The sequence below is a fragment of the Fringilla coelebs genome (genome assembly GCF_963513975.1).
Source record: "Fringilla coelebs genome assembly, chromosome: 6".
Lineage (NCBI taxonomy): Eukaryota > Metazoa > Chordata > Aves > Passeriformes > Fringillidae > Fringilla > Fringilla coelebs.
Window position 1 is genome coordinate 36574286 of NC_140034.1, and position 25650 is coordinate 36599935.

General features: G+C 38.5%; 1 protein-coding gene across 3 annotated transcripts in view; it reads left to right on the forward strand.

Moving 5' to 3' along the window:
- Positions 1-23928, forward strand: part of ZNF106 (zinc finger protein 106) — a 38834-nt gene extending 14906 nt beyond the window's left edge. For 2 of the 3 annotated variants that reach the window (XM_084207230.1, XM_084207232.1), the window contains 18 exons: positions 973-3054; positions 3894-4515; positions 5391-5460; positions 7057-7211; positions 7310-7370; positions 7732-8073; positions 9972-10743; positions 11092-11147; positions 11628-11773; positions 12074-12208; positions 13116-13232; positions 13676-13867; positions 14455-14517; positions 16047-16166; positions 16625-16696; positions 17864-17935; positions 18585-18731; positions 19710-23928. In XM_084207230.1, the coding sequence (XP_084063356.1) occupies positions 973-3054; positions 3894-4515; positions 5391-5460; positions 7057-7211; positions 7310-7370; positions 7732-8073; positions 9972-10743; positions 11092-11147; positions 11628-11773; positions 12074-12208; positions 13116-13232; positions 13676-13867; positions 14455-14517; positions 16047-16166; positions 16625-16696; positions 17864-17935; positions 18585-18731; positions 19710-19766 (5281 nt within the window). In that variant the 3' untranslated portion in view covers positions 19767-23928. The remainder of the gene's footprint in view (positions 1-972; positions 3055-3893; positions 4516-5390; positions 5461-7056; positions 7212-7309; positions 7371-7731; positions 8074-9971; positions 10744-11091; positions 11148-11627; positions 11774-12073; positions 12209-13115; positions 13233-13675; positions 13868-14454; positions 14518-16046; positions 16167-16624; positions 16697-17863; positions 17936-18584; positions 18732-19709) is intronic. The other variant, XM_084207231.1, reaches the window with a different exon arrangement.
- The last annotated feature ends 1722 nt before the right edge of the window (positions 23929-25650 follow it).

Here is a 25650-nt window from a genome sequence, read left to right on the forward strand (position 1 = left end):
TTACTCAAATCAATTGTTTTTTTAGTAGTAGTGTGAAAGTTTACTGTCTTTCTTGTCCAGGGATCTAGAATGGATGTATTTCTGTGATCAGTTCCTGGAAAAAACTTTTAATGAAAACTCCTCCTTTGGTGGGATAAATATTTAGAATGTTTAGATTGCTAACCCTGGGAATAGCTGTAGCTGTGAAGGGAGCATTTATCTTTAAATGTACATGTGATAGTTTGCCACGTGTCTGGGATAAGTTGCCAAGCAGAAGTGCTATCCAAAGGGCAGTCGATAGTGCTGCTGGGAGGCTCATACAGACTCAGGATTGCATGCTATGCACTGTTCCATTCTCTTGATTAAAAGAAAACAAATTACTTTCATATCTGAGGTGCATCTTCTGTGGATGTTTTACATCTGTGTTTTAACTTACCCTTTATAAATGGAGCCCTCATGTCAATTGTTCCCTCCAGTAAGGATAATAATGGGGTTTTTAGCTTAACTTTTCTCTGTTTTCTATCAGTTCACTCTAGTTCCACCAACAGAATAGTCTTCAGAAAAAATAATTATCTCACTATTGAGTTTTCTATCTAAGATAGATCAAATTACAAAAATTCTATAACATTAAGAAGCTGTATTTCTATTAGTTTCTTATTAGTCCAATAGTAAAAATAAAGGAATATTATCTTTCAGGTTAGAGAAAAGTATTTGAGAATCAGTCTATTGAACTGTCCCTACACCAATCCTTTGTTCTTCTGAGAGAAATTTTGAAATTATCATGTTTAAGTAAAGGTACAACGTTAGTTTTGAAAGTAAAACATTAGTGAAGCTTGAAGAGCAAAGCTGCTAAAAAAGTATCCGTTTCTTTTTATAATAAATAATTTTTAAAAAAATTTTCTTCCCAGTGCAAATAAAATTCATGAAGCTTGAGGACTGTTGGATTTTAGTAGAATAGCATCAGAATTTAGGATTTTCTTAATTCTTTTGTAGGCAAACTGAACCAAGTTGTGCAAACCAAGAATTAGAATGTGATGATAGGAGATCACAGAGAAGGCGAGAAGAAAGAGCTGCTTACAAAGAAAGAGAAGCTTATGATCAGTCATCGTGGCATCATCATAATGCATCACAAAGGGACTGGAAATGGGAAAAGGATGATTATGTTAGTCCTAGACAAGGCAAATTTTCACACTCTCAGAGGAATCTTAATATAAACAGACATTCAGGTGGTGCAAAGGGGCACTCTGGGTGGCACCAGAATGTTTCAGGAAACCCTTCAAATCGACATAACTATGGGAATTCTGGAAATGCTTGGCATCTAAGTGGGCGGAGAGGAGGAGCATCAAATTGGCATTATGGTCCTTGGGAAAGAAATTCTACTTGGCACTCAGAAGAAACGGGTCATTTTTCTAGCCGGAATTCCAAGAGTTATGGAGGAAACTGGAAACCAAGTCCTCATGGTGCAAATGTCTGGAATTTTGGGAGCTCAGGTGATTCATATTCATCAGAGCCAAGTATATACAGTCAGGAACGGTCTGCATGGCAGCGGCGAGAGAAAGGCAATGTTCTGCCACATAGGAATCGGAGAAATAGGGGCGACCGTCTGGATTTTACTAGAGATGACCTTGCTGCTGAGGGGGTGTTGGAATTTAGTACATCAAAACAACCAGAAAGCAAAACTTCAAGAGCCAGTGGAAAAAGTGTCAGTCCTTCCAGAGATAAAACATATCGCTGGACTCCCTACCCATCCCAGAAAACTGCAGAGCAGCAACCGCGGTCTGAAGATAATGTTTCAAAAACTCCAGATAAAATGGGTTCTGTACATACACCTCTTACTGATTCATCAATGAAAGGAGAAACTTGTGAAGCCAATGTTAATCTTCCAAAACTTAAAAACCATGAAGCATCTTCCCCTTCTAATGGAACTTCGGATCACCTTGATTCTTGCAAGGTTATGAAAGAGCCTTCCAGTGATGAAAAGCCTGACAGAGATGATGGCAGAAGTAATAGGATGCCATCACTGAAATCCCCTCTTCTCAATATCACAGATATGAAATTATCCTTGATAAAGCAAGATGCGAACTCTCTCTTAAAAAATGTCAGGCTTCTGTTATCATCAACTAGTGGTGAAGAGCAGAATAATTTGAATGCGGTGAACTTGGAAACAAACAGTTTCTCCTCTTATTCATCGAAGCTGCATGGTGCTTGTGTTGGTAACTTGCAAGACAACAAAGATGTGCTTGGTAGCAATCTTGGAGAGCCTATTAATAACTTAAGTGAAGCAGAACAAAATCCCAAAGGTGTTCAGTCCAACCATTCCTTGCAAAATGCTCCCTTAAGCGCTTGCGAAGATACAAGTGACCAAAATAGGGAAGAAACTGGGAAAGCATTGCCAAAGAAGGAGTTCAGACTAGATTCATTAGAAGATGTGAGTGGGGATGATTTAATGGGAAGTGAGAAGTCAGAAGCAAAAGTTGAAAAGTTGGATTCTTCTTTACCCTGTGACACTCCTGAAGGTAAAACTACCACCTCTGAAAGGGAAGCTGATAAAGAGCCGTCTGCTTCAAATATTGCTTCTGCTGAGCTAAAAAATTTGACATTTCGGATAGAACCCACAGCTTCTCCGTCAAGCAGTGAGGACCGTTTGCATGTGGATTTGAAAACCTCACAGGACAGGGAAGGGAATGAAGAGTGTGTCAAGTCACGTGATCAATTTGAAATTGAAGGTTTTGAAAATCCTTCAGATAATGAGCTTCAAAAAGGAGGAAGCCAGTCAGTAGGCCTCCTTCTTCCAGATTTAAGCAAACTTGGCCTGCCTGCTTCTCTGCAAAGAGACCTGACACGGCACATCAGTCTGAAGAGCAAAGTTGGGACGCATCTCCCAGAGCCCAATCTCAATAACGCCCGTCGCATTCGGAATGTGAATTGCCTTCGGAGAAGTGAGACAGAGAAGGAGTCGGGGCTTAAACCTACCCTCAGGCAGATTCTTAGTGCTTCCCGGCGAAATGTTAACTGGGATCAGGTCATCCAGCAGGTAACCAAGAAGAAACAGGAACTTGGCAAAGGTTTACCAAGGTTGGTACCTTTCAGATCTAACCATGTCTCTCAGGGCATGCTGAGGGAGGAGGGTTGTTTTTTCCCATATCTGAAATGAATTCCAAAATCCTTAAACTAAGAGTTCATAACGAGGCTTGCTATGCCACGATCTTTTGCAGTTTTTGAAAATGCAGTTTTTTTGCAAATAATGCAGATTTTTTCTTGTTTGATGCTATGAATGAATGTCTTTCCATAGATAAGTAAAAGTAATCCGCTCAGAAAAAATTCTGATCCGTTCATAATGGTTGATTTAATATCTGAATGTGGATGGTAACAATGTAGTTTCTTTTGAAGTTCTAGTAATGGAAGAATGTGAAAATGCAATCAGGATAGGAACAATGCTATGACAGTTGCCTATTTCCTCATTTTTTTAGGACTACAAGAAATGCTTGCAGTGCTGCAAGCAGTGTAAATGCTCACTCTTCATTTGTTAATCTTTTATTCTGGTACACAGTTTGCTTTTGTATTTAAGGAAGCAATTATATAATACTGCATTTTTGAAACTTGCTTTAAACCTGAAGAATTTGAAGTGTCTTGAACAAATGTCGCATTTGATTATTCCAACTTTACTTGGGAATAATTTATAATAACATGATTTCTCACTTGAAAATCATGCTGCCAGTTCTTAGCCACTAAGTCTGGTTATGTGATACACAGGAGATGTTCCATTGCCAGATGAGGTAGAAAGCACAGAATACCAGTGTAATGGGATTAAACCTACTGCTTAAAGCAGTTATGTTCATTTGGGGAAGGGGGAGGCTTTTCTCTATGTGTAGCTTGTAACATGTTTGTTTATTTTTCTTTTTATCTTGTTAAAGGTTTGGCATAGAAATGGTGCCTCTTGTTCAAAATGAGCAAGAGGGTCTAGAACTCAGTGAAGAATCTGATCCGACTGCTCTAGAAGGATTCCAGTGGGATGAGATTTCCTTAGTGTCTGGCTCAGCCAGAAAACGTAGCTTTTCTGAAAGCAGTGTCATAGCAGACAGAAATCCTTCTGCTTATAGCTTTTTCAGTGAACAAGCCAAAATTAAAGAAAGTGGGCAAAGGCAAGTGGTTGCAGCCAGCCACCCACGTCATATAACATCTGGATATGAGGCAAGCACTGACATTGAGGCTGATCAGAAAGAGGGGACACCATCTCTTGCTTTGTCACCTTTTATGTCTGAAAGAACTGAGGCTAGCAGAAGAAGTCACAGCCTACAGGCCACCTCGGAGATCACAGGCCACGCAGAACAAGACCAGGAGAGCCCAGAAAAGAGAACACCTCTTCTTGAAAAACAAAATGTATTAGAGAACTCAGAAGAAAATCGTCCAGCTTCAAATAGTGCTTCGCTTTTCGCAGTGTCTAATAACATAGATGCAGCTACAGACAGTAGCTGCACATCTGGGACTGAACAGAATGACAGCCAAGGAATTGGAAAGAAGCGAAGAGCAACTGGAGTAAGTGTGCAGTTCTGTCCAGCTTTGATGTGCTGAAAAGGTTCTTTCCCTGTCAATGGTCATTCAGCTTTGGAATGATCTGTGCTGGTAGGACTTTCTCCATCTGATAGTCTTGTACATTGATAACATTGAGTTCATTTTTTGTTTGATCTAATTTTCTTTAAATTTCTGCTTTCATAGTGCAGGACTTTTGATAGTTTTTTTAATTAGTAGGAATGACAAATGCTCTTTATTTGATTTGGTACCTGGCATACTCTGTTGATAAACAAGAGCTGTTAAAATATTTTTTATTTATAAGTACTAGGTTTTGTAGCAACAATCTTGGTGTTTCACAGCACAGTTTAAATGGAAGGTAGCCTGTAGTAGAAATTTGTTTTCCTTAGATGTTTCTGGTTTTATGGTTAAGTAAGGAAATAAAAACATTTTGAAAAAATTACACACCTAAAATTACACTCTTTAATCTGAATTTGTTTCAAATTCTGGCTTATCCAAAGGTTCAAAAAAATCTTGTCTATCAGTTTCACAAAAAGGTTTTGCAAAAAGCAATAATTCTAATTCCTCAATGTTTAATCCTCTACACCTTCAACTAAAACTGTAGAGCAGAAACTCTGATTCAACTGCAGTCTTAAACATATGAGCAAGAAGAAGGCTGTTGGCTTATTTAATATTTATTTTTAGTTGAGATGAAAACATGGCACTCTGTTGTCCTCACTCTTTTGAGAGCAGAGTAAATGATGAGTTATGCAAGAATGTGCAAGCAAATGATTCATTCTTCTCTGTGCCTACAATAATGATTGAAAAGATTACAGATGTTCGGCTTCTTGATTTAGGCAAAATTATTCTTGTTACTTTTTAATAGATGATTTTACTTGCAGGAGGGATCTTCTCCTGAAATCCCTAGTCTAGAAAGAAATAATAAAAGAAGAAAAATCAAAGGTAAAAAAGGTAGGTGAATATCATACATGTGTGCATGTGGCATAGAGGCTATAAACACCCAGTAGTATTTTGACTTGGCTGAAGTAGTAGCTCCTTAATGTTACTCTGCTGCTTCTTGGGCTTTTACTGAAGTTTGTAGTGTGGACTGCTCACTAATCTGCAACACATTCTTCTCCGAAGACCTTTATCTTAATTTGTCGTAAGTTATTTCTAAGAGAAGGGTATGTGCATCCTTTCTGCCTGCAGTTTGTATTCCTGATTGTACAGATGGGACCTTTGCTTTCCCCTCTACAGGGTAGTGAGGTTTGCCTCTGTGGATGGAGGTTCTTAAGGGGGAAGTCCCCGGTTAACTTCCTTCTAATTCACCATGCAGCTTTCCCTTTCTAATTCTGGGTGGTCTCACTAGAAAAATTGTACTCTGTTTAATTTGGTCTCTGTTCTGTTTTTGACATCTCTGACAATACTTTTTACTTTTTTAATGTCCTTAGTGGAAATGAGTGTGGGATGCCTCTCTTTTTCATGCTCCTTACCCAAAGAAAACTCTTGTTCTGGTATTAGACAGATATTTCTCAAACATGCCTAATACATCCTTTTCACCATGTCTCAAAATGAATCATCCAACCATCATGTTTTAGGCAGAATATTTTCTTTGGTAACTAAACTGTTGTTAGGAGCTTTGGGCTCTGAAGATGACTTTCATACCATTTAGCTTTTTTTTCCATTATTTATTTATATGAACAGCTGTTTGTAACATAGGGCAATAATATGACTCTTCTGTGGCAATGAATATTTCACTACTTGAGAAGGTGGGGGTTTTATTTGCCTCTTTCTTCAATGACTAGTGTCTGTTACAGAGACTAATAACACATTCTACTTAGTAAAAATCTATTCCGCATTACTTTGTTTTAATGTGATTGTTATTGTAGTAAATTTGCTGAGCAAACTATAACCTGAGCACAGTTAAGCGGTGCCCAAATGGAAATTTCTTTGGACAATCTCTGTAATGCCAGAAGTCTCTAGGAGGTATAGGAGGATCTTTTACTGAGTACAGTGGTCAGAGACTCTTTCTCAAGAGATGGCAAACACCAGTCTCATGGCCCAAAATCATCTTGAGTAGTTAACTGGTTTTTTAATCATTGGGTTCCTTTTCTCCTAAACAGCTTTTCCTTGGCTTTTGAATTCACTGAATAATTTAAATTTTGTTTAGCTTAAATTTGCCTTTACCTTTTTGATTACATTAATGGCAGGTGTGTATTTGTACTTCTTGTACACATGTTCTTCAAGAAAAGGTCTTTGTGGAAGATAATTACTTCATTTATTTAACTAAATCCATGCTGGCAAAGCTGTGATGGAATTAATTACTAGAGTCAAGGTTGAGATTCCTTAAAGAAGAATACTTCACTTTCCCCTTCATCCATGTAGATGTAGCTAGTCCTGTCTATAAATACTCCTTTTTAGCTTGTATAATTATTGATGCTTGAATGCTTGACCTGATTTATGGGATTTTTCCATTCTGAGGTGGTACTGTTTGTTGTCATAGCACATGTAAGGTATCTTAATGTATTGTCCAGTGCAATTAGGCTCTGTATTTTGTTTCTTTTTCAGAACGTTCTCAGGTAGACCAGTTGTTGGCTATTTCTCTGAGGGAAGAAGAGTTAAGCAGGTCCCTGCAGAATGTGGACAGCAGCCTCTTGCAGGCAAGGGCTGCCCTGAGGGCTGCCTATCTTGAGGTTCAACGGCTCCTTGTGTTAAAGCAACAGGTAACAGTGGGCTTTGCAAACTGTCTGAGCTAGAACTTAGCAGCATGAAGAACTGCCTGTTAGATCAGCGGGACTGATATGTCACAATTGTTTTGCAGATAACTATGGAAATGAGTACACTGAGAAGTCAGAGAATCCAGATCTTGCAGGGGCTACAAGGTACAGGATGCCATAGAGCTACAACAGTGGAATGCTTACTCTCATATTCTTTGAACTCTGAATCTTTTAAAAACTGTGTTTAACTTGAATCTGCTCATTTAAGCTACAATAAAATTGTAGAGCTTTTTTTTTCACAATGAGGCCTTTGTTGTCAAGTGTGAGCTGTCAATTTTGATAGTTCCCTCTTGTGCCTTTTTTTTGAAAGTTTTCTCTTCCTTTACTCTGTGTCCTCAAGAAATGAGCTCCTGGCACCACTAAATTTTATTGTAAAATAAAATTTTAATTTTTTTTTAATTTAAAATTTTTTGTTCTGTTATTTATTTATTTATTTGTTTCTTTAATGTATCTCTTTTGCCATTAGAAACATATGAACCTTCTGAACTCTCAGAGCAACTTTCCTGCGGTGCCCTAACTGAGAGACAAGACAGCAAATCTCAGATAGCAGCTGACTCAGTTCCTTCAGGCTCTCTCCTGCCCATTTTGGACACGTTGTCTTCCTCTGTACCTCCTCGAGGAGCTGCTGTTCCTGTAACCGTGCCATCACCATTCCAGTCTTCTGGCAGTACACCTTCCAATACTCCTGACTCCTCAGTGCAAATTAAACGAGAACCTGTGTCTCCAAAAGGCACAGAACCAAATGTGAATTCTGTACTCCAGAGCTCTCCATGTCCTCCTCAAACAGAAGAGGTGGAACAGAACGATGGTAATTGTAGTTTTGCTTTAAGATAATTAGCTTGAAGAAAATCAGGAAATTATTTTTTTCCCAAAAAGAATGTAAATTATGCCTCAACCTGCAGTCTGTCAGGCAGGGGTGAACTCTCATTAACTTGTGTAGGACTTTCTAGTTCTGCTTTGAAAACAGAATAAACATGAATTTGAAGGTATGTCCTACATTTAAAATGAGTTTGCCTTCAGATAAATTTAGTAGTTTGGGGGGAACTAAACATTTGCCTTGACGTAAATTCTGTAATTTGAGGAAGAGGAATTCACTCTGGGGTAGACTGTTTACTTTTTGAGGTTGAATATTTAGCTTGTAAGCCACCCATTGAGGTTAGCTCAGCCTTGCTTTGAGGGAGCTGATTGCATTTGTATTCCCCTAAATGCCAGCAATGTGTCCCACCTGTGATACTGAGTGATTCTGTTTTCTTTCATTGTCATGGTGGTTTCCTACCTCTTTTTCTAATACCCACAACACTCCAAGTGCTGAGAATAGATAACTTCTGGGTTTATAAATTTCAGTTTAAGTGGCTGGTTGCTATTATTTTCTTGTTATAAAGTGACCAAGTTACTTCCTTCCCCTTTACAGTGAGAAATGAGTGGCACATGATATTAGAGGCGTATTCAGAATTTAAGGTTTTGTGTGCCTTCTTCCCGGTATAATTCAACACTGTAACTTGTTCAAACTTCATCTGATTATTCATTTTTCCATACAGAGGTTTTTCTGTCAGGTTTTGCAGTTGTGCATGGCAGTTACATGTTCAGGGAAAAATTCTCTCTATTGATTTACTTTAAAGGCAACATGTCCTATGCTGTCAGCAAGTTCTACTTTTGTCTTGGAATTCCCTGTCTGAGGAAGGGGTGGGTGAGAGATTTCTCATTTTAGCTGTTTCTAGTTGGATGCGTAATTCCAAAGCATCAAATTTGTCCTGTGATGTGTAATGTGCTTTTGGCCAAGCATTAGTGTAGGTTTAATTTGCTGGCTTCTGAGAGGCTGGAAGAGGGAAATGTTTCAGATACTGCCAACTTCCCATTTGCGTTTTATGATCCCGCCCCAGAAATGCAGTGAACTTGAAACATCCTGTTCTGGATGGTAGTTATTGCAACTGTAACTGGGGAGTTTTGGGGTGTGGGAAACAGCTGTGAGACGCTGCCCTTAGTCTGTCTCAGCTGAGAGCTTGGATCATTTTGTTCATACTAATTCAGTCACAATTAAATGATAGGGAGAGTGTGTTGACCCCATTGCATAGTCCACCACAGATGAGCTAACCAACTAACTAAAGCTTACCCTCATGGCTCACAGTGCTGCTATTCCCAGGATAAAGATACAGTGCTGCAGAGTGGGTTGTGCATAACTGTCTACTTGAATTAGGTCCAAGTAACTTGGTAGAAATAACTGTATATATTAGCTGTAATAATTCAGATGGGTTGAGCACGAGATTTTCAAGCTGTCACTGAATAGCTGAGTTGTACTTGGCACGCATTGATTAATATAATGTCTACAGAAGTCATGACAGCTGGTGAGGGAGCACACAGAGAGGGGTGGTAGCATCTGAAGTCAACAATGTAGGATTCACCAAAGATTGTCAGAACTTTAAAAGCATATAGCAAACAGCCCGCCAGCAGCTTAAATGATTGCCCCATTCCTTTATTTGTATATACATGGATGAACATTTTATTCCCCCATTATTTTTTTTAAAGGCTGTGAATAGCTAACTGAATTGATCAGTCAGCAATGATCTACATTTGCACATAGTTTTCAACATGTAGGAGTATGTACTTTATGTGCACAACTAAGTGTAAACAGAAATCACAGGGAGAGACACTTTGTATAAATAGTTACTGCTGTACAGATTGAATGTAACACTAGGCTGTTTTCTTTAGAAGAGACCAACCAGAAAACTTCAGTGTATCCGGTTATCACTGCAACCATATCCTTAGCAGGGCTGGCAGCTTGTTTCCAACACACTGATCAAGATGTCCACGAGCCTGCTGCAGATGAGGGACAGTCTGGACTTCCTGAGAACTCTTCTCCTCATTCAGTGTCTGTTTTCAGCAAGAGAGAAGCAAATGATACAGCTGCTGAAAGATTTTTACTGGATCAGTGTAGCACTCCTCTTTCAAAGCATTCGGTCCCTCTAGAAGTGCCAATGGATAAAGCTCCCAAATTGTCAGCAGAAATGTCTGAGCAACACTTGACAATGGCTGCAGTCCCAGCAGAGAAAGGGAATAGAAGGAGGAGAAAGTTGAGGAAGAAGAAAACTCTGAGGGCAGCCCATGTGCCGGACAACAGCGATACAGAGCAGGATATGATTGACTTCAAGCCGGTCCGGAAAGTCAAGGGTGGAAAAGTTCCGAAAGGAGAAAAAGTTACTCCTCCAAGAGAGGAGGGTGGAGTTACTGCTCAAGCAGCAAGAAACAAAGATGAAAATGACAGTGATGCTTCTCTGGAACTAGTGGAAGTTTCAGCACCTCAGTGTGAGGTGGTTGATGTTGGTTCATCAGCGTCAGGAGATGAGAAACCAGACAGTCCATCAAAGAGGGATTCATGCAACTCTGTGGATCAAGCAGTCCTAGAGGCATCTTGTTCTGGGTATGATGAAGTGACCTCCACCAGTGAGATTGACACAAATCATGGGAATGATGGGAAAAAAAGGTGAGATTATTGTAGACCTCTGAAAAGTAAAATTATTAATATTACATGGTATTCATAAGAGGCCTCTCTTTTTTCTTTTTTTTTTTTCCCTTTTCTTTTTCCATTCACAAAATCTTACATTAGTGACTTCAGGAGTGAAATAAAAGGGAAAATAAAAATGGACTTGGCTTACCTATTAATTTCACTTAATACAAGGACTGGGCTGCCCTCTTTGGTTTCTAAACCAGTCACAGCATGTTTTCTACTAAGCGCAGAGTCTTGTGTTTTGGAGTATTACTTACCCCAGTATTTTGTCTGAAAATGAACATGCAAAGTCCAATTTTGCTACTGTTTATTTGTGTCTTACAGTGTGGCTGAGACACAGACTTCCTTATCATTCCTAAGAGGATCAAAGAACTCCTCAGGTATATCTTTTAAGCTTTCCTTCCAATGCTTTGTATGTAGGTATCTTGCAGGACTTTAAGTCTTGATCAAACTGCTTCCATAGAAGAATTTTGCCCTGAAGATAAAAGCTTGCACTCGAAACTGAAGTGGGAAGTGACACACACTCACTTCATCTTGCATTGAATGCTTTGTGTCTTGACTCCTCCACATCCTCCTTCCCCTCCCATGTGAAAACTATTGTTCCACAGTCTCTGTAGATCTCTAGGACAAATAATAATACAATCTCTTTTTAATTTTAAAGATAGTTCTCAACTCAGTCATATGAAGGTCTTTTTAGCACTTTATATTGCCCTCTGTCCCATTCACAGTCCTGCTAGAATCCACAATGAAATTTGACTTAAAGGTGCTGAACCCATGAAATAGTTCTGCTGATTGGTAGTACAAACCACAGCAGTGTTTAACTGTGTTCCCATAGTCAAAAGTACGTCTCTGTCCTACAGAAGTGTCTTCGGAGCCAGGTGAGGATGAAGAACCCACTGAGGGAGCCTTTGAGGGACACTTGGCTGCAGTGAATGCTATTCAGATTTTTGGGAATTTGTTGTATACCTGCTCAGCAGACAAAACAGTTTGTGCCTACAATCTCGTTGTAAGTAAGGTTGTGGGAGTGGTGTTACATTAATTGCAATCACAATATTGTCTTTTGTAATGCCTACTACTGTGTAGTAAAGGAAGCAGCTGCTTTTTCAAGCCCCTGATTTATTTTATACTATTCTTTTCTTCAAACCTTTCTCCACCTCTCCAACCCCTTCTCCCTGTGAGAGGGACAAGGGGAAATTGCCACGTATATCCTGGTTTTTTTTAGCAGTCCTACCCTTTTCTGTTAGGTACATATTCCAAGAGGTATTATGGCCCTTTATGCTGACAGACTCTATACTTTCCTTTTTAGAGCAGGAAGTGTGTGGCTGTCTTTGAAGGACATACTTCAAAAGTGAACTGCCTTCTGGTCACTCAGACAAATGGGAAGAATGCTGCCCTCTACACTGGCTCAAGTGACCACACTATCAACTGTTACAATATCAAGGTATTCAAACTCTGTGTTGATTTATTTACATATGCTGCTTTTTATACAAGCGTGTCTTTGCAAATAAAAATTTAGAGACCCTTTTAAATCATAAGATCTGGACATGAACACCAGTTCATATCTCTTTAGAATAGAGCAGGGAAAAAAAACCTCACAAATAAAACAGCAAACCATTAAGTGATTTACTACCCTAGTCTTTTGACTAGCTTGTCCAGTAGAGTTTTTGCCGGAACAGCATGGCATAATCCCAAACGTTGGGAACACCAAAGTGCAGGATAGCTGTTTGGCCATGAATCTTACTTTTCTTCCTGTATTTTGGACTTAATTTCTTATGGAAAGCACTGCTCTCTGGTGTGTCTTTAGAGCGCCCATATAGAGAACAGGTATCTGTTATGCTGAGGGTATGTGAAAGAGCAGACTGAGGCTTCCTGAAGCTGGATATTTGAGGCTAAATGATAAAAAGACTTGCCCAACCTGTTACTTTAAGGACTACAAAGCAAGTATCTGCTTCAGGAAGCCAACTGCCAGAGGTTTTAAACCATTAAGTTCCCTGTGGGGAACTTAATAGGGAATCATCAACCATGTAACAGATTTTCATATGTGTGTGTGTGTATATATATAGATATATATATATAGACTCAGTAGTCTAATTTTCTATACACATTAATGATTGTGACTAGAACAAAATGTTTGGGATTATAACTGGTTGCTGAACTACAGTCAAGCCTTACAGATGGTCCTGATTAAGGTTAAGGTGAGGCTCAAATTGCCGTGTGACACCAGACTCTCAGATGCTTTTCTCCAGTTCTGTTGGTTTAAAAAGTGAAAATCATCATTCATTTCAGTTTTTTTTTCTTGAATTGTTATCAGTTAATGAAAATCTTTAAGTACTTCTTTCCATTGCTAGACCAAAGAGTTCATGGAACAGTTTAAATTGGAAGATCGAGTGCTCTGTTTACACAGTAGATGGCGGATCCTTTATGCAGGTCTTGCAAATGGCACAGTGGTTACTTTCAGCATAAAGGTAAGTTTGTTTAAATATTGGCACCTGAATGCCTGCTGTGATGCTGCTTCTTTCCTCTGTGTTTCTTTCCATTCTTTATCTACAATAGTAAATGTATTTGTAATGAACACATTTAGGTATAAATGGTCACTGTTGGCCCCTTTTGGTTGTTTGTTTTGTCCATGCATGAAGCTGTCCTATCTGCCTGTCTCTTTGTTTACCTTTCTTTTAGGTGCTGTATTGTTGCATTTTTCCTTAAGGTTCCTCCTGGTCTACATAACATAAGGAGCTTTTTCTTTGATTTGGAAACTTAATTTTTAAGATGCAATTCTTACCACTGCTATTTTGTCTGTTACTAAACTGAAATCAGATCCCATAACAAGCACAACACAAAAAGGACTCAATGGTCTAGTCAGTGTCACAGCAAAATTTTAATTCTTTATATTTCTTTCTTCCCCCACCAGAATAATAGACAGGTTGATACCTTTGAATGCCATGGCCCTAGAGCAGTGAGCTGTTTAGCCACAGCTCAGGAAGGAGCACGCAAGTTGTTGGTAGTGGGCTCCTATGACTGCACCATCAGCGTGCGAGACGCGCGGAATGGGCTGCTTCTCAGAACCCTGGAAGGTCACAGCAAGACTATTCTCTGCATGAAGGCAAGTGTCTCTGAAAATACATTTTGGACAAGGAATGCTTAAAATCATGAGCATATTGTGATAGGAAATGGAAGATTTATCTATTTTAAATTATAAAACCTGAGCAATTTGGCAGTGAAATTGTCTCTGTTTGCCTGCCATATCTCATGTCCCCAGCTGCCACATCCATGTTTGTGTTTTGAACACTTCAGGAATTGTGATTCCATCACCTCCTTGGGCAGCCTGTTCCAAGAAGGATGATCAATACCTGATCATCCTTTCAGTGAAGAAACTTTTCCTAATGCCTATTCTAAATTTCCCCTGGTGCAAGTTGAGGCTGTTTCCTCTTGTCTTGTCACTTGTTAGTGGTTAGGAGCATCATTTTTCTTATATGAGCAGCATATAAGTATGCAGCGTGTCCAAACATTGGGCTTTACTGTGTGCGTGCTTGCTTTTTCCTTCATACTCTTGGTTGATTTTAAGTCTCTCAAATTGAGGACATATTACAGTATAACTTTAAACTGAACAGTGTCTTAATATTTTGCTTGCTCATTTCCATAACTTTTACAAAATATAAAAAATATAAACTTTTTTTTTTTTTTGGTAAGGTTGTGAATGATCTGGTATTCAGTGGCTCCAGCGATCAGTCTGTCCATGCCCACAACATTCATGTAAGTCTCATATAGAATGATGGAATGACTTTTGCTACTAAGGCACTGAATTCCTATGCTATATTTCCAGAATATTTGACTGATTGGTGGGGCTGATTGCTTCCAGCAAAGGAAGTCTCTTCATTTTGTGACTACGACTAAGCACTATAAGTATCTCTGGAGGCATGAAGAGGCTACATAAACCGGCTGTTTCTTGTCACATGATATGCAATGCCTTTTTATCTGGCCATCTTGCTTTTGCAAATATAACTACAAGCATGCTGATAATATGGAAAGGGTTCAAAGAAAAGCCATGCAAGATAGTCTGGTGGGGAAAGAGTTTGTTTATAAGTGGAAGAACTTGAGGAATACTGTGTTCCAAGCTAGATTGTTCAAAAGCATCATGAATGCTTTGTCTTTCCCTCTTTTACACCATCTTCCCTTAGTCCTAGCAGAAGCATTCATGTAGCTATGCAATAAGTTTGATTAAGAAACTTATCAGAGGGAAATTTTGGTTTCCATAAAAAGAGTATATTTCTGTGTGTTTAGCTGAATTTGCTAATTGATCCTTGTGGTTGCATAAATACTGCTAATACTAATAGCATGGTAGTAGTTTCAGGATGGATGGGAATATGTAACTAATGATGGAAACAGAATCAATTAGGTTGGAAAAGACCTCTGAGATCATAGAGAACAGCCTGTGACCAAACACCGCCATATCAGCTATACCATGGCATTGTCAGCATCCAATCTTTCCCTAAACGCTTCCAGGGATAGTGATTCCAACACCTCCCAGGGCAGCCCATTTGAAAATATAATCACCCTTTTTGTGAAGAATTTCTTACTTGTGTCCAACCTCCCTGGTGCAATTTGAGGCCATTTCCTCTTGTTCTTTTGCTGGTTGCATGGGAGAAGGAGCTGACCCCTCTCTGGCTACGTTCTCCTTTCAGGGAGTTGTAGAGAGTGGTAAGGTCCCCCTGAGCCTCCTCCTCTCCAGGTTAAACAACCCCAGCTCCTTCAGCTGCTTCTCATTACACTTGTGCCCCAGGACCCTTCACCAGCTTCTTTCCCTTCTTTGGGAAGCACATCAATGTCCTTCCTGAACTGAGGGGCCCAAAACTGCACACGCTGCTCGAGACGTGGCCTCACCAGTGCCGAGTACCGGGGAAGAATCCCTTCCCTGGTCCTGCTGGCCATGCTATTCTTGGTACAGGCTGGGATACCATTGGCTTTTTGGCCACCTGGGCACACTGGTGGCTCATGTTCAGAAGCAGAAGAAGAGAAGAAAGAGAACTTTACACAGACCCATGCATTTCTGTTGTACTGGAATGGCTCTTTGTTAGGATGGGCAAGCAAAAGGAAAAGTAGTATTTGATCACAATCTATAAGTGCCTTCACAGGGAATAGAATTCTAATAAAGGGTGTTTCCATTTTTGAGTAGTGAGCATTGAAGCTAGCTACCCTATACAGGTTAGGTAAAACTATTTTGTACTTTTATTTAAGAACAACCAAACCAAACACCGATTTACCTTTGCTTTTTCTTGATGCAGACTGGAGAGCTGGTACGGATCTATAAGGGCCATAACCATGCAGTAACAGTTGTGAACATTCTTGGGAAAGTCATGGTGACAGCATGTCTGGATAAATTTGTTCGTGTTTATGAACTACAGGTAAGAAAATAGGGGGTTACTAATGACATTTATCTAATGTGTGTTAATTAATGATTTTGAAGTCAAACAGAAGTCATCTTTGTACTTTCTGGTCTCTAGCCCATCTCTTTTTCCTGTCACTCAGTATATGTTGTCTCACCAGTCAAAATACAGTGGTTTTAAAGAACATAACCTAAAACATTTTTTAGAACTTGGGTTATTCTAAGACAATGACAGCTCAGAAAAGTGGGAAAATGTTTGTCTGCTGAAAGAACAAGTGCTTAGTTGGACAAAAAGACTCCCAGAAGCAATATAAGCAAAAGTGAGCTTTCAAGGTGGCTATAAAGTTTGGAATCCACCATAGCAGTTAAGTTGCTACTAAGGAAACTGCTCTTGGAAGTATTATCATTTACATGTCTGTAAAAAATGGCTCTTGAAAAATGTCATGCTATTAAATGTCTGTTTCTGTTTCTTTCAAGTCACACGACCGCTTGCAAGTCTATGGAGGCCACACAGATATGATCATGTGTATGACCATCCATAAGAGCATGGTAACTCCCTTCTTTTCACTGTTCTTAAAGAGAAGGTTGTAATTGCCACAGGTACATACAAGACAGTTTCATTTCTTCAGATAAAGAAATCAGCCAGCTGCTTGGCTGCATTTCCAAGTTGTTCTCAGTCCAAAAAGTCAAGTGGCTATAACAGCTTTCTATTTATGTAATATTATTGTCTGGGGAAAAATCACTGTTCAGCTTACTGCAGTCTTAAAACAATAGTTCTTTTTGCTGTTATGATTACAGTGAAGACACTAGAAATAGTAAAATATTTCTGCTTTTTCAAGTGTCAATCCTGTTTGACTTTTACTCAAGGGAATCTCAGATACTGGAGGAAAAACATCACACACAGCCAAACCTCTCGCAACCTTTGGCAGAACGTAAACAAAGGTGTGAAGTTGATTCAGATGTACAGGTTTCTTCATGCATCTGCCCTGCAAGATAAATTTCAGAAGCACTTCTGGATAAATATTTCCTAAAGTAGTCTTTAAAAGCACTTATTTGTCTACATGTCTAGAAATTTGTTTGCAAAGTTTCTTTGAGACTGTAAAATGAAAGGTATAGTAGTGATCTGTAATAACAGAAAAGTTAAATCCAAAGGAACAGATTTCCTACTAAATGGAATACATTCTGCCCAAGCATCACATCTCATGTGAGTCCAGCCTGAGGCTTGAACTATGGCCCAGCATGGTCTGTTGTGGGCATTCTCAAATCAAAGAAGGGTTCAGATGAGTAGTTAAGTGACGAGTGAAAGGATTTGAATCAGTCTTTCTGAAATTCTGATGTTCTTTCACACACTGCCTCTCCATCCTTTTTCGATTTACATAGAACCGGTTAGGTCCTGGAAATACATTCAATTTGACATTTACACCTACATATTTTTTAACTTTAGTGGATAGCACTGTAATTTAAACTTTTGTGAACTGTTATACACATGACACTATCAACAATAGAGGTTATGGAAACATTTTTTATTCATGTGTAGAGTTTTGTGAACTGTGAATGCAAAAATTAGAAGAATTTGGTTATACCTATTTTTTAAATATAGAAGCCTTGCATGCTGATATTTCATTGTTTTTATCTACACTGAAGTCTCCTTCAAAATTTTACTTTTTTATTTATTTTATTCCCATAAATGTGTATCCATAAATGTTTCTTTTACAGATTTACACTGGGTGCTATGATGGCAGTGTCAGAGCTGTGAGGCTTAATCTGATGCAAAATTATCGATGCTGGGTAATTAGCAAATTGTTTTTAGCATTCATTATTGAATTTTCTGGGGGTGGTCTCTAGTCATTTAGTCTTGGGTAGCTTGACCTTAGATTATTCATAATTTTTTTTAAAATGTGTATGTACTTTTAAAGTATAAATCACTTAGGTATTTATCGCTAGTTTCATTTTTTTATTATCTTTGCTGTGTGTATGTGTGTATATATATATATGTGTGTGTGTATATGTGCTTTGGGGCAAGCTGATAGTGTGAATTACTGTTCTTTCTGGCTGTTTTTAGATGTGTAACTGTTTAATACCAAAAACTTTGGCTGAGTGACACAGAAAAGCTGATTTACTGTGCTAAATAAGTTTAATTAAATTTCAAATGACTTTGTCACAGGTAAGCTTAAATCTTGTAAAGGCTTATTTCCTCTCTTCCTCCTGCCATTCCTGGTGATGGTTTAGGTTTGGCTAAAGGCAGGAAAAATTTCTGCAAAGCTGTAATTAAAAGAATAGAGACCATGGAAAATGGAAATGTAAGAAGATGAAAAACTTACAGGAGTTGGCAGGCGTGCTTACAGTCTTGGAAGAATATTGGGAAATTGCTGGAAGAAAAGCATTAGCAAAAATTGCATTTCCCTGGCTTATTCCGGTATGTTGTTTTTTCTCCCAGTGGCATGGATGTTCACTGATCTTTGGAGTTGTGGACCATCTGAAACAACACCTGCTAACTGACCACACAAATCCAAATTTTCAGACCCTGAAATGTCGTTGGAAGAACTGTGATGCTTTCTTTACTTCCAGGAAAGGTTCCAAGCAGGTATGTGGTTGAAATAACATGATTGTATTTGGTAATATAAAGTACTTTATATCACCACAATGGTGGGACTTGATCCTAGTTCTCTTAAAAAATTTTTCTAGCCTCGGCAGGCTTAACTGCATGTGGTTACAGTCATTCGAGGCTAACAGGGTTCAGTTCAGCCTGTGGCAGTTGAACAGTGCAGCTATAGTAATTTGACATATGGTCAATTTAAAACAGTTTGATCCTAAATTATTACATGGAAAGGGTAGAATTCTTAAAATATTAAAGAAATTCTCAAGATATTAGGAAGTTTTTGAAGGAAAAATGTCTTTATAAGATGAACAAACAGCTGCCTTGAAAACAGATTTTTATCCTTTTAATTTTTATCCATTGCTATCTCTTTCATTGTTATTTTTCACATGAGAATGTTAACAAAACCAGTCTTTAAATAAGTAGTGCATAAACTTCTGGATAAATGTTACCACAGAAAGGGGAAAAAATGAAGAAGGCATAAGAATTGGATGAAGTAATGTGGAAAGGATTGGAGGGTGGGTGTAAGGAGGGCAGTTACCTGTAGACTGATCGGTAAAATCTACATTTTAGTCCTTGGCAATATAAACTGCCTTCCTTTGAATGCTTTCCAACATATGGGAAGGATGGAGGTTTCTTCAAGAATTAATGAACAGTAGAATCCTTTTTTTCTTTTTAAGTTCTGGCTTTGGATATGATGTGCTTATTTAATTTGCTCTTCTAATCAAAAAGGAAACTGGTTTTTATTTGCCTTTAATGTTATGGTATGTGGAACACTTTATATATGTGATTTTATAGCTTGACAATGATAATACTTATCTTTTTAGAAGCTTTAAGCCAAGCAAATATATGTTATCTAGAATGTAACTTTCACTGACACTCCTAAAATATTTTGCAGTTTTTTGTGCTGGTTTTTTTTTGTGATCATAATGATTTTTTTTAAAACTGACTTCTCTGGTTTCCTAGGATGCTGTAGGACACATTGAAAGACATGCTGAGGATGACAGCAGGATTGACTCATGAAGCTTTTCACCTCCCACATTGGGAAGTAATTTTATATGTCAGAATTATTCCAAATAACATCAGTTTCTTACTCCAGTCTTTCCTCTTTCTTTTCCCACTTGGAATGCAAAAACTGAGTGGGGCTGAAATGTATTGCTGTGGAGACTGCAGGTTGTGTTGCACTCTGCAGAAATAAGGCTGGTAATTAAGACTTAGCCCAAGTTCTTGCGAGTTTTTAGTTCATTTGTGAACAAGAATATTCCTTCCTCTTGTCTGCCTTGTTTCTTTGTTGTTTGTCTTTTTTCAGGCGGTTTTATTTGTTTTTTTAAGAAGCATAGTCTTTGGGAAGCCCAAAGAGGTGTTGAAAACTTAGATTACAACAGGTGCTGCTGTTTGCAAACTCAGCTGGAATCCTGTTGTGTGTCTAAGACATGTCTGGTTTTGTTGTATCCAGTTTTATAGCTGATTTTAATAAAATTCTGCAAACCAGAATATCACAAATTCTAACAATGTAACCTGAATATCCAGTGTACGTTTTTACTTTCTTCATAAAAAGAAAAGTTATTTTATGAGGACTGGAATAAACTAATTTTTTAATGTTAATTGTAACTTATTTTTTATTCCTTGTGTAAAAAAATTGCTATAACTGGCACAATATATACAGTGATAGATATACCATACCTCTTGAGGTATTTTGTTTATTTTGAGGAAAGCGGTTATTTCTTGAGAGAGATGCCAGTAGCAGCAAAACAGCCAGAACAGTGGCTCTACTCACAGGCTTTACAATCTTAGTCTTTTTCAGTATAGGTCCTAATGTATGGGAAAGAAATAAGTGGTATTTGTTCTTCTTTTAGTTAAAGAACAGCGTAACCACCACTGCTGTCTTGATAAAACACCATAATGGGATTGCTGATTTTATGTAATCTTAGTGACTGAGCTTTGCAGTCCCATACTCTCTAGGCATAACAAACCAACAGAAATGCAAAGGCTGTGTCTGAGTGTGTCCACTTTGGTAGTGTTTTGTTTCTGTTGTGAGCTGGCTTAATTGACTTGGGCTATTTGAGGTTCACAAAAACTCAGCTGGAAAGAATGGAGCAGGATTTTAAAGTCTAAATTTCTCAAGCAGAAGCTGAGGATATGAAATGCATATCACATGTAAAAGTCTTATTTCTCCTAATGCACAGAAAGTACCACAGAGAGGCCAGTGCAGAAGGGGAGACTGTTTCAGCTTGTCAGGGTTCCCCTGCAAGTGTCCCCTTGGGCAGGATGGCTTCACCTTGTGAAGTTCAGTGAAATGCCCTTCTGGCACTAGCCATCCTCTCTCCCTTAATGACACTAATTTAGCAAAGAGCCCTCTCAACATTGAGACTAATCTAGCAAGGAGCTTTGTGTTCACTTTTGCCTAGCTTGCTGCTCAGGATAAAATAAGCAGAGATTTTCCTAAGCTGTAAGCGAAGGTGAAGACAGTTGAACTGAGCTGCCTATACGCGAATCAGTACTTTTCAAAAAAAACCTCAGCGGACTTTTAGTGGGTATCTTTTTCACAACCTCTTTCAGACTTCTCAATCACAGACCAAATAAGTTTTATAGCCTCATTCTTTGACTGTAAAGAAGCCTTTTTAGGCCAAGAAAGTGAATGATTCAGGAAATCCCATGGAGGTTCCACTGCCATCAAATCAAAGAACTTCAGGGCCTTTTCTGGAGCACACTGGTTTTGTATTATCTTAGCAGACAAGCAGAATTGCTCTGACACTGATGAATATTTTTTGTGAGACAGGAGTAAAATATGAATGAGGTGCAGTAGCATCTTCTTTCAAAGCCATGGGAATCTCTGAGATTCCAGTGCTTTTGTGGTGATTGATTTTGTTTGTTTATTTTTTATTAAGCTGTTTGTGGATAGCAAAAAGCCCAATATGTGGCTCAGACCTCAGGCTGTTCTGAGGGTGGTGTTGTTTTGATTTTGGGGGGATGTGTGTTTGTGGTTTTGGTGTTGGATTTTTTTAATCTTTTTTTCTGTGGGCTGTGGATGGAGCAATTCAATAGAGAATCAAGTTTGGGGAAGTCTTTAAGCGGTGTAGGTGTTTTATGAGGGACAGTGTAATGCTCTGAAGTCTGAGAGCATTTGTTTGGGTTTTTTCATGACCTAAAAGCAGAAGACTGCATAATACTTAAACCATTTCCAAAGGTGTTGATATTCAGGAGTTCTTCTGGGAGTTTTTTGAACCACAGTGAGGAAGCATGTAAGTGTGGCATAAACAGGGTGGGTGTCCTAAGCTGTCCTTCATGGACTGTGCTGCAAGTGAAGGTGTGGAGCTGTGCCTGGAGGACAAGCCTGTGGGGCAATAGTGGCATTCTGAAAAATGTGTGTGAGAGTAGATTTTGATACTTCTCCCTTGTGATTCTTTCCGCTGTTTTCAGGAACATATAAAGATCCTTTTCACTAGATGTTGCAACATACAGAGTTACTACACTTTATTTGCATTCCCGTTTGCTTGTTGGGTTTATCTTTTCTTGTTGGTGGAAGCAGTCTTTTTTTTTTTTGGTGTGGTCCGTGATACTTCCTTTACGGTTTTGAAAACAATCCTCCTGAAAAGTCTGGGCTTCTGAAGTCCAGCTTTAGCAGTGGTGTCTTTTGCTATTTTGTTGGTAATTTCAGATACATTGTAAGAATCCTAAAATGGGATGGAGGTGGGAAAATAGTAGAGCTGCAAGCTGCATGAGTGAAAAATTTTGCTTTATAAATCAGAAACAATTTTTTTAAATTCTCAGGGGTTCAGAGGAAAATGCTGTATTGTTTTGTCTTGAGGGTATCTTAAAAGGAATTGCTATAAAGTTGTGTAGATGTGGAAATCCCCCAGCTTCTCTGGAGTTCTGTGGAGAGGTTTCCTATTTGTTCAGTTGGAATTTGGTGCAGATTTCACAACTGGCCATTTACTTCTTCTGGAGGCAATTGGAGAAGAGAGATGCCAAACTCATGTTTGTTTGTTGGTATTCATTAATGAATTGGTATTCAGTAAAGATCCTCTCCGGTCTTGCAACTTAGGGGTTTGACTCCTGATATACTTCTAGTTGAAGAATGTAGTAACCTTGGGAAGGTGGGCTGTTTGTGACATTTAACACAGTAATATTTGCATGAAAAGCAGTACTGCACATCTGATGCCACTTTCAAGACTATTTATTTTTGATTTTGGTTTGGTTTTCTAATGCAAGTAAAAAGTTGTGAGTGGAAGAGTGAGTAGAGTGAGGATTTATTTTGTGGTTAGCTGTGGATTTTTTTATTAGTCAAGTGCTTGAGAACAAGTTCTGGACTTGCTGTATGGCTAATTACATATGGCAGCCCTTTAGGGGCCTTTTGGGATTGGTCTAGATTAGTTTCTCCTTTCTCTTTCAAATTTCAGAGAAAAATAACAGCTATCTGGCAGTGCAAAACACTCTGGCCTAATGCTGCTGCTGCTTCTGTATGTGGAAGGGGATGGAGGGAAAACTTCTGTATCTCTTGGTACAAAGATGCATTAAATATCCAGGCTTCTGCTTATGTTGTGTCACTTACATGTGAATTACAGACTTTAAATATATTGCCAGCACATAAGTTGGCTTCTGCAAAGTAGCAGGAGCTTGGCTGTGTGGAGTGTTTGAAGTAGTGCAGTTCTTAATGCACCTTTTCAAACAATACAATCAAACAGTACAATCAGCTGGATCAAGGTAAATGATAACTGCAAACTTGCAATAAATGGCAGGGGAAATGTTTTTGTTGGAAAAATACTTTTCCCTTAAGCTGGATTAAAACATAGGTACAGTTGAATCTTGGTTTTCAGGTTTGTATGGTACAATAATTCAAGCAGTGTAAGTTGTCCAGAGTTGCAGAATATGTGAGGAAGGACAAGGAAATGGTTTCAGCTACTGTTTGTAAAATAATTAATCCTGAAGGAGCAAACTGTGTAGGTATATATTCTATGTGCCTGCCAGCTTCTCAGATTTCATTTTGCTGTAATGTTAAACAGTCTTTTGAAAGAATGGAAGTGGAATAAAACAACTTGATTGAATATTTAGTAATTTAAGCTGTGTAGAACATGTGCACAGATTGATCATTGTTTTCTTCTCTCACTTTGGTACAAAGCTGTGAGTGTAATAATGAAACTTTACATGGCAAAAGAAGAAATTAAAAAAAATAAAGTTCTTTATATTGTTATTGTTTGTCTGTTTCTTCTTTGTTTTAAATGGAATAATTTTCATAGGATTTGGTAGAACTTGAATTTGTTCTGGATTTTTTCCTTTTCTGTGAGTGCTGGATAAAGTCAGACAGGCCACTTTGAAGCTCCAGCACTGGCAGGAATGTTACAGGAGTGCAGGAAACCTCAGGCCTAGTCATTTGGCAAAGAAATGAAACTGTCCACCCAACCGATGCCTCCAAGCTAATGTACTGCCTGTACTTGCTTTGTGGCCCATTGCATGGGAAGTTCTCTAGAGTTTGTTAGTAGTTCACTCTCCAGAACTGTAAGGACCAGGTTTGAGTTGCCAATTAAAAATCCTGATTTTGATCTTTTGACTGATAGGTTTTGTTTTGTTTCCGAACATCCCAACTCAGAGCATCCCTGCCATACTTGTATGGAAAATAATAGCTTTGTGGAGGTAAGGCATGGCTGGAAGCCAGGGCTCCAAGCATTGCAGTCATCCTAAAATTTATTTTGGTTAAAATAAATCCAGTTGAATTAAGAAGGAGAGTAACTTTTCTTAAGATAAATTATAGGATTTTCTTCCTCTCTCAGAGTAAGTTACAGTGCAAGACAACACTAAGCACTTTATAGTCAGAAGGTTTTCTGCTTCTTAGTGTCCTTTCAGTTAAATGTACTACTCACTGGAATAACTTTCAGTCAATGCTAAATTTGTTTTTAAATTTTTACATTAGTGTGTGACTTTGCTATTTTTTGGACACTAGACAGCTAAGTAAAAGGTTCTCCTGACAAACTCTGGTCTTCCTTGCATGTTTTGTTTGCCCTTCCAGTTTTTGTATTGTACCTGTCGTCCTTTAAGCTGGTAGCAAGGGAACCTCTCAAGTGCTTTTTTTTTTTTTAATGTATTCAAGGAGTAAACTGACAAATATTTGAGATATTAAGCTAATTTCACACTTGCCATAAACTCCAAAAGCTGCTGTATATTCAGGAGAATAATGGAAGAGTGCACAATATTTCATCTTCATCTGTTCTTTCAGAATAAGAACAAAAAGCCTAGGCCAAAATCCAATTGATTTTATTTTTGGTTCCATTAAACTAATTGTACTTGCCCATTAGAATAATATTCCCAAAGTGGTCATGCTGACATAGATTCTGCTACAAATCACCTCTTGCAATAAAGAAATGCAGGCTAGTGTTGGGAAATAAGAGCTGAGGTGGGGGAAATATGTGTGTGTAGATATATAAATCTGTATGTGTAAGAGGGTGTCTGCCTCAAATGGCAAATAAGTTTCTCAATATTATGGGGAATACAGTTACAATGAAAAACACTTAAAAAGTCCACATTTATAATCAGGATGGGTACTAAAAATGAGAGCAAATTACTCAGTTCTGGTACTTCTGCTGAGACATTAGATCAAGCTGTACTCAGGTATTGCAGTCTGTTGTGCCCTACTCTCCCATTTCTACATAGCAGAAATCTAATCTGCACAGCCAAATCTGTAACTGAGTTATTGGGTTGCATGATATTAATGCAATTAGCACAGTCTCATGTGAAATGTTCACTAAACATTACAAAGAGATGAAGGGATAATACCAAGAGCAGGACAAAGAGTTAATGACCAATTACAAGGTGGCAGTAAACACCTCTGACTTTCACAGTTAGATACAGTCCCAGTTTCACCTGACTTGAGGGAAGACCTTTCCAGTTGTCAGCACAAGCAGAACAATTTTGT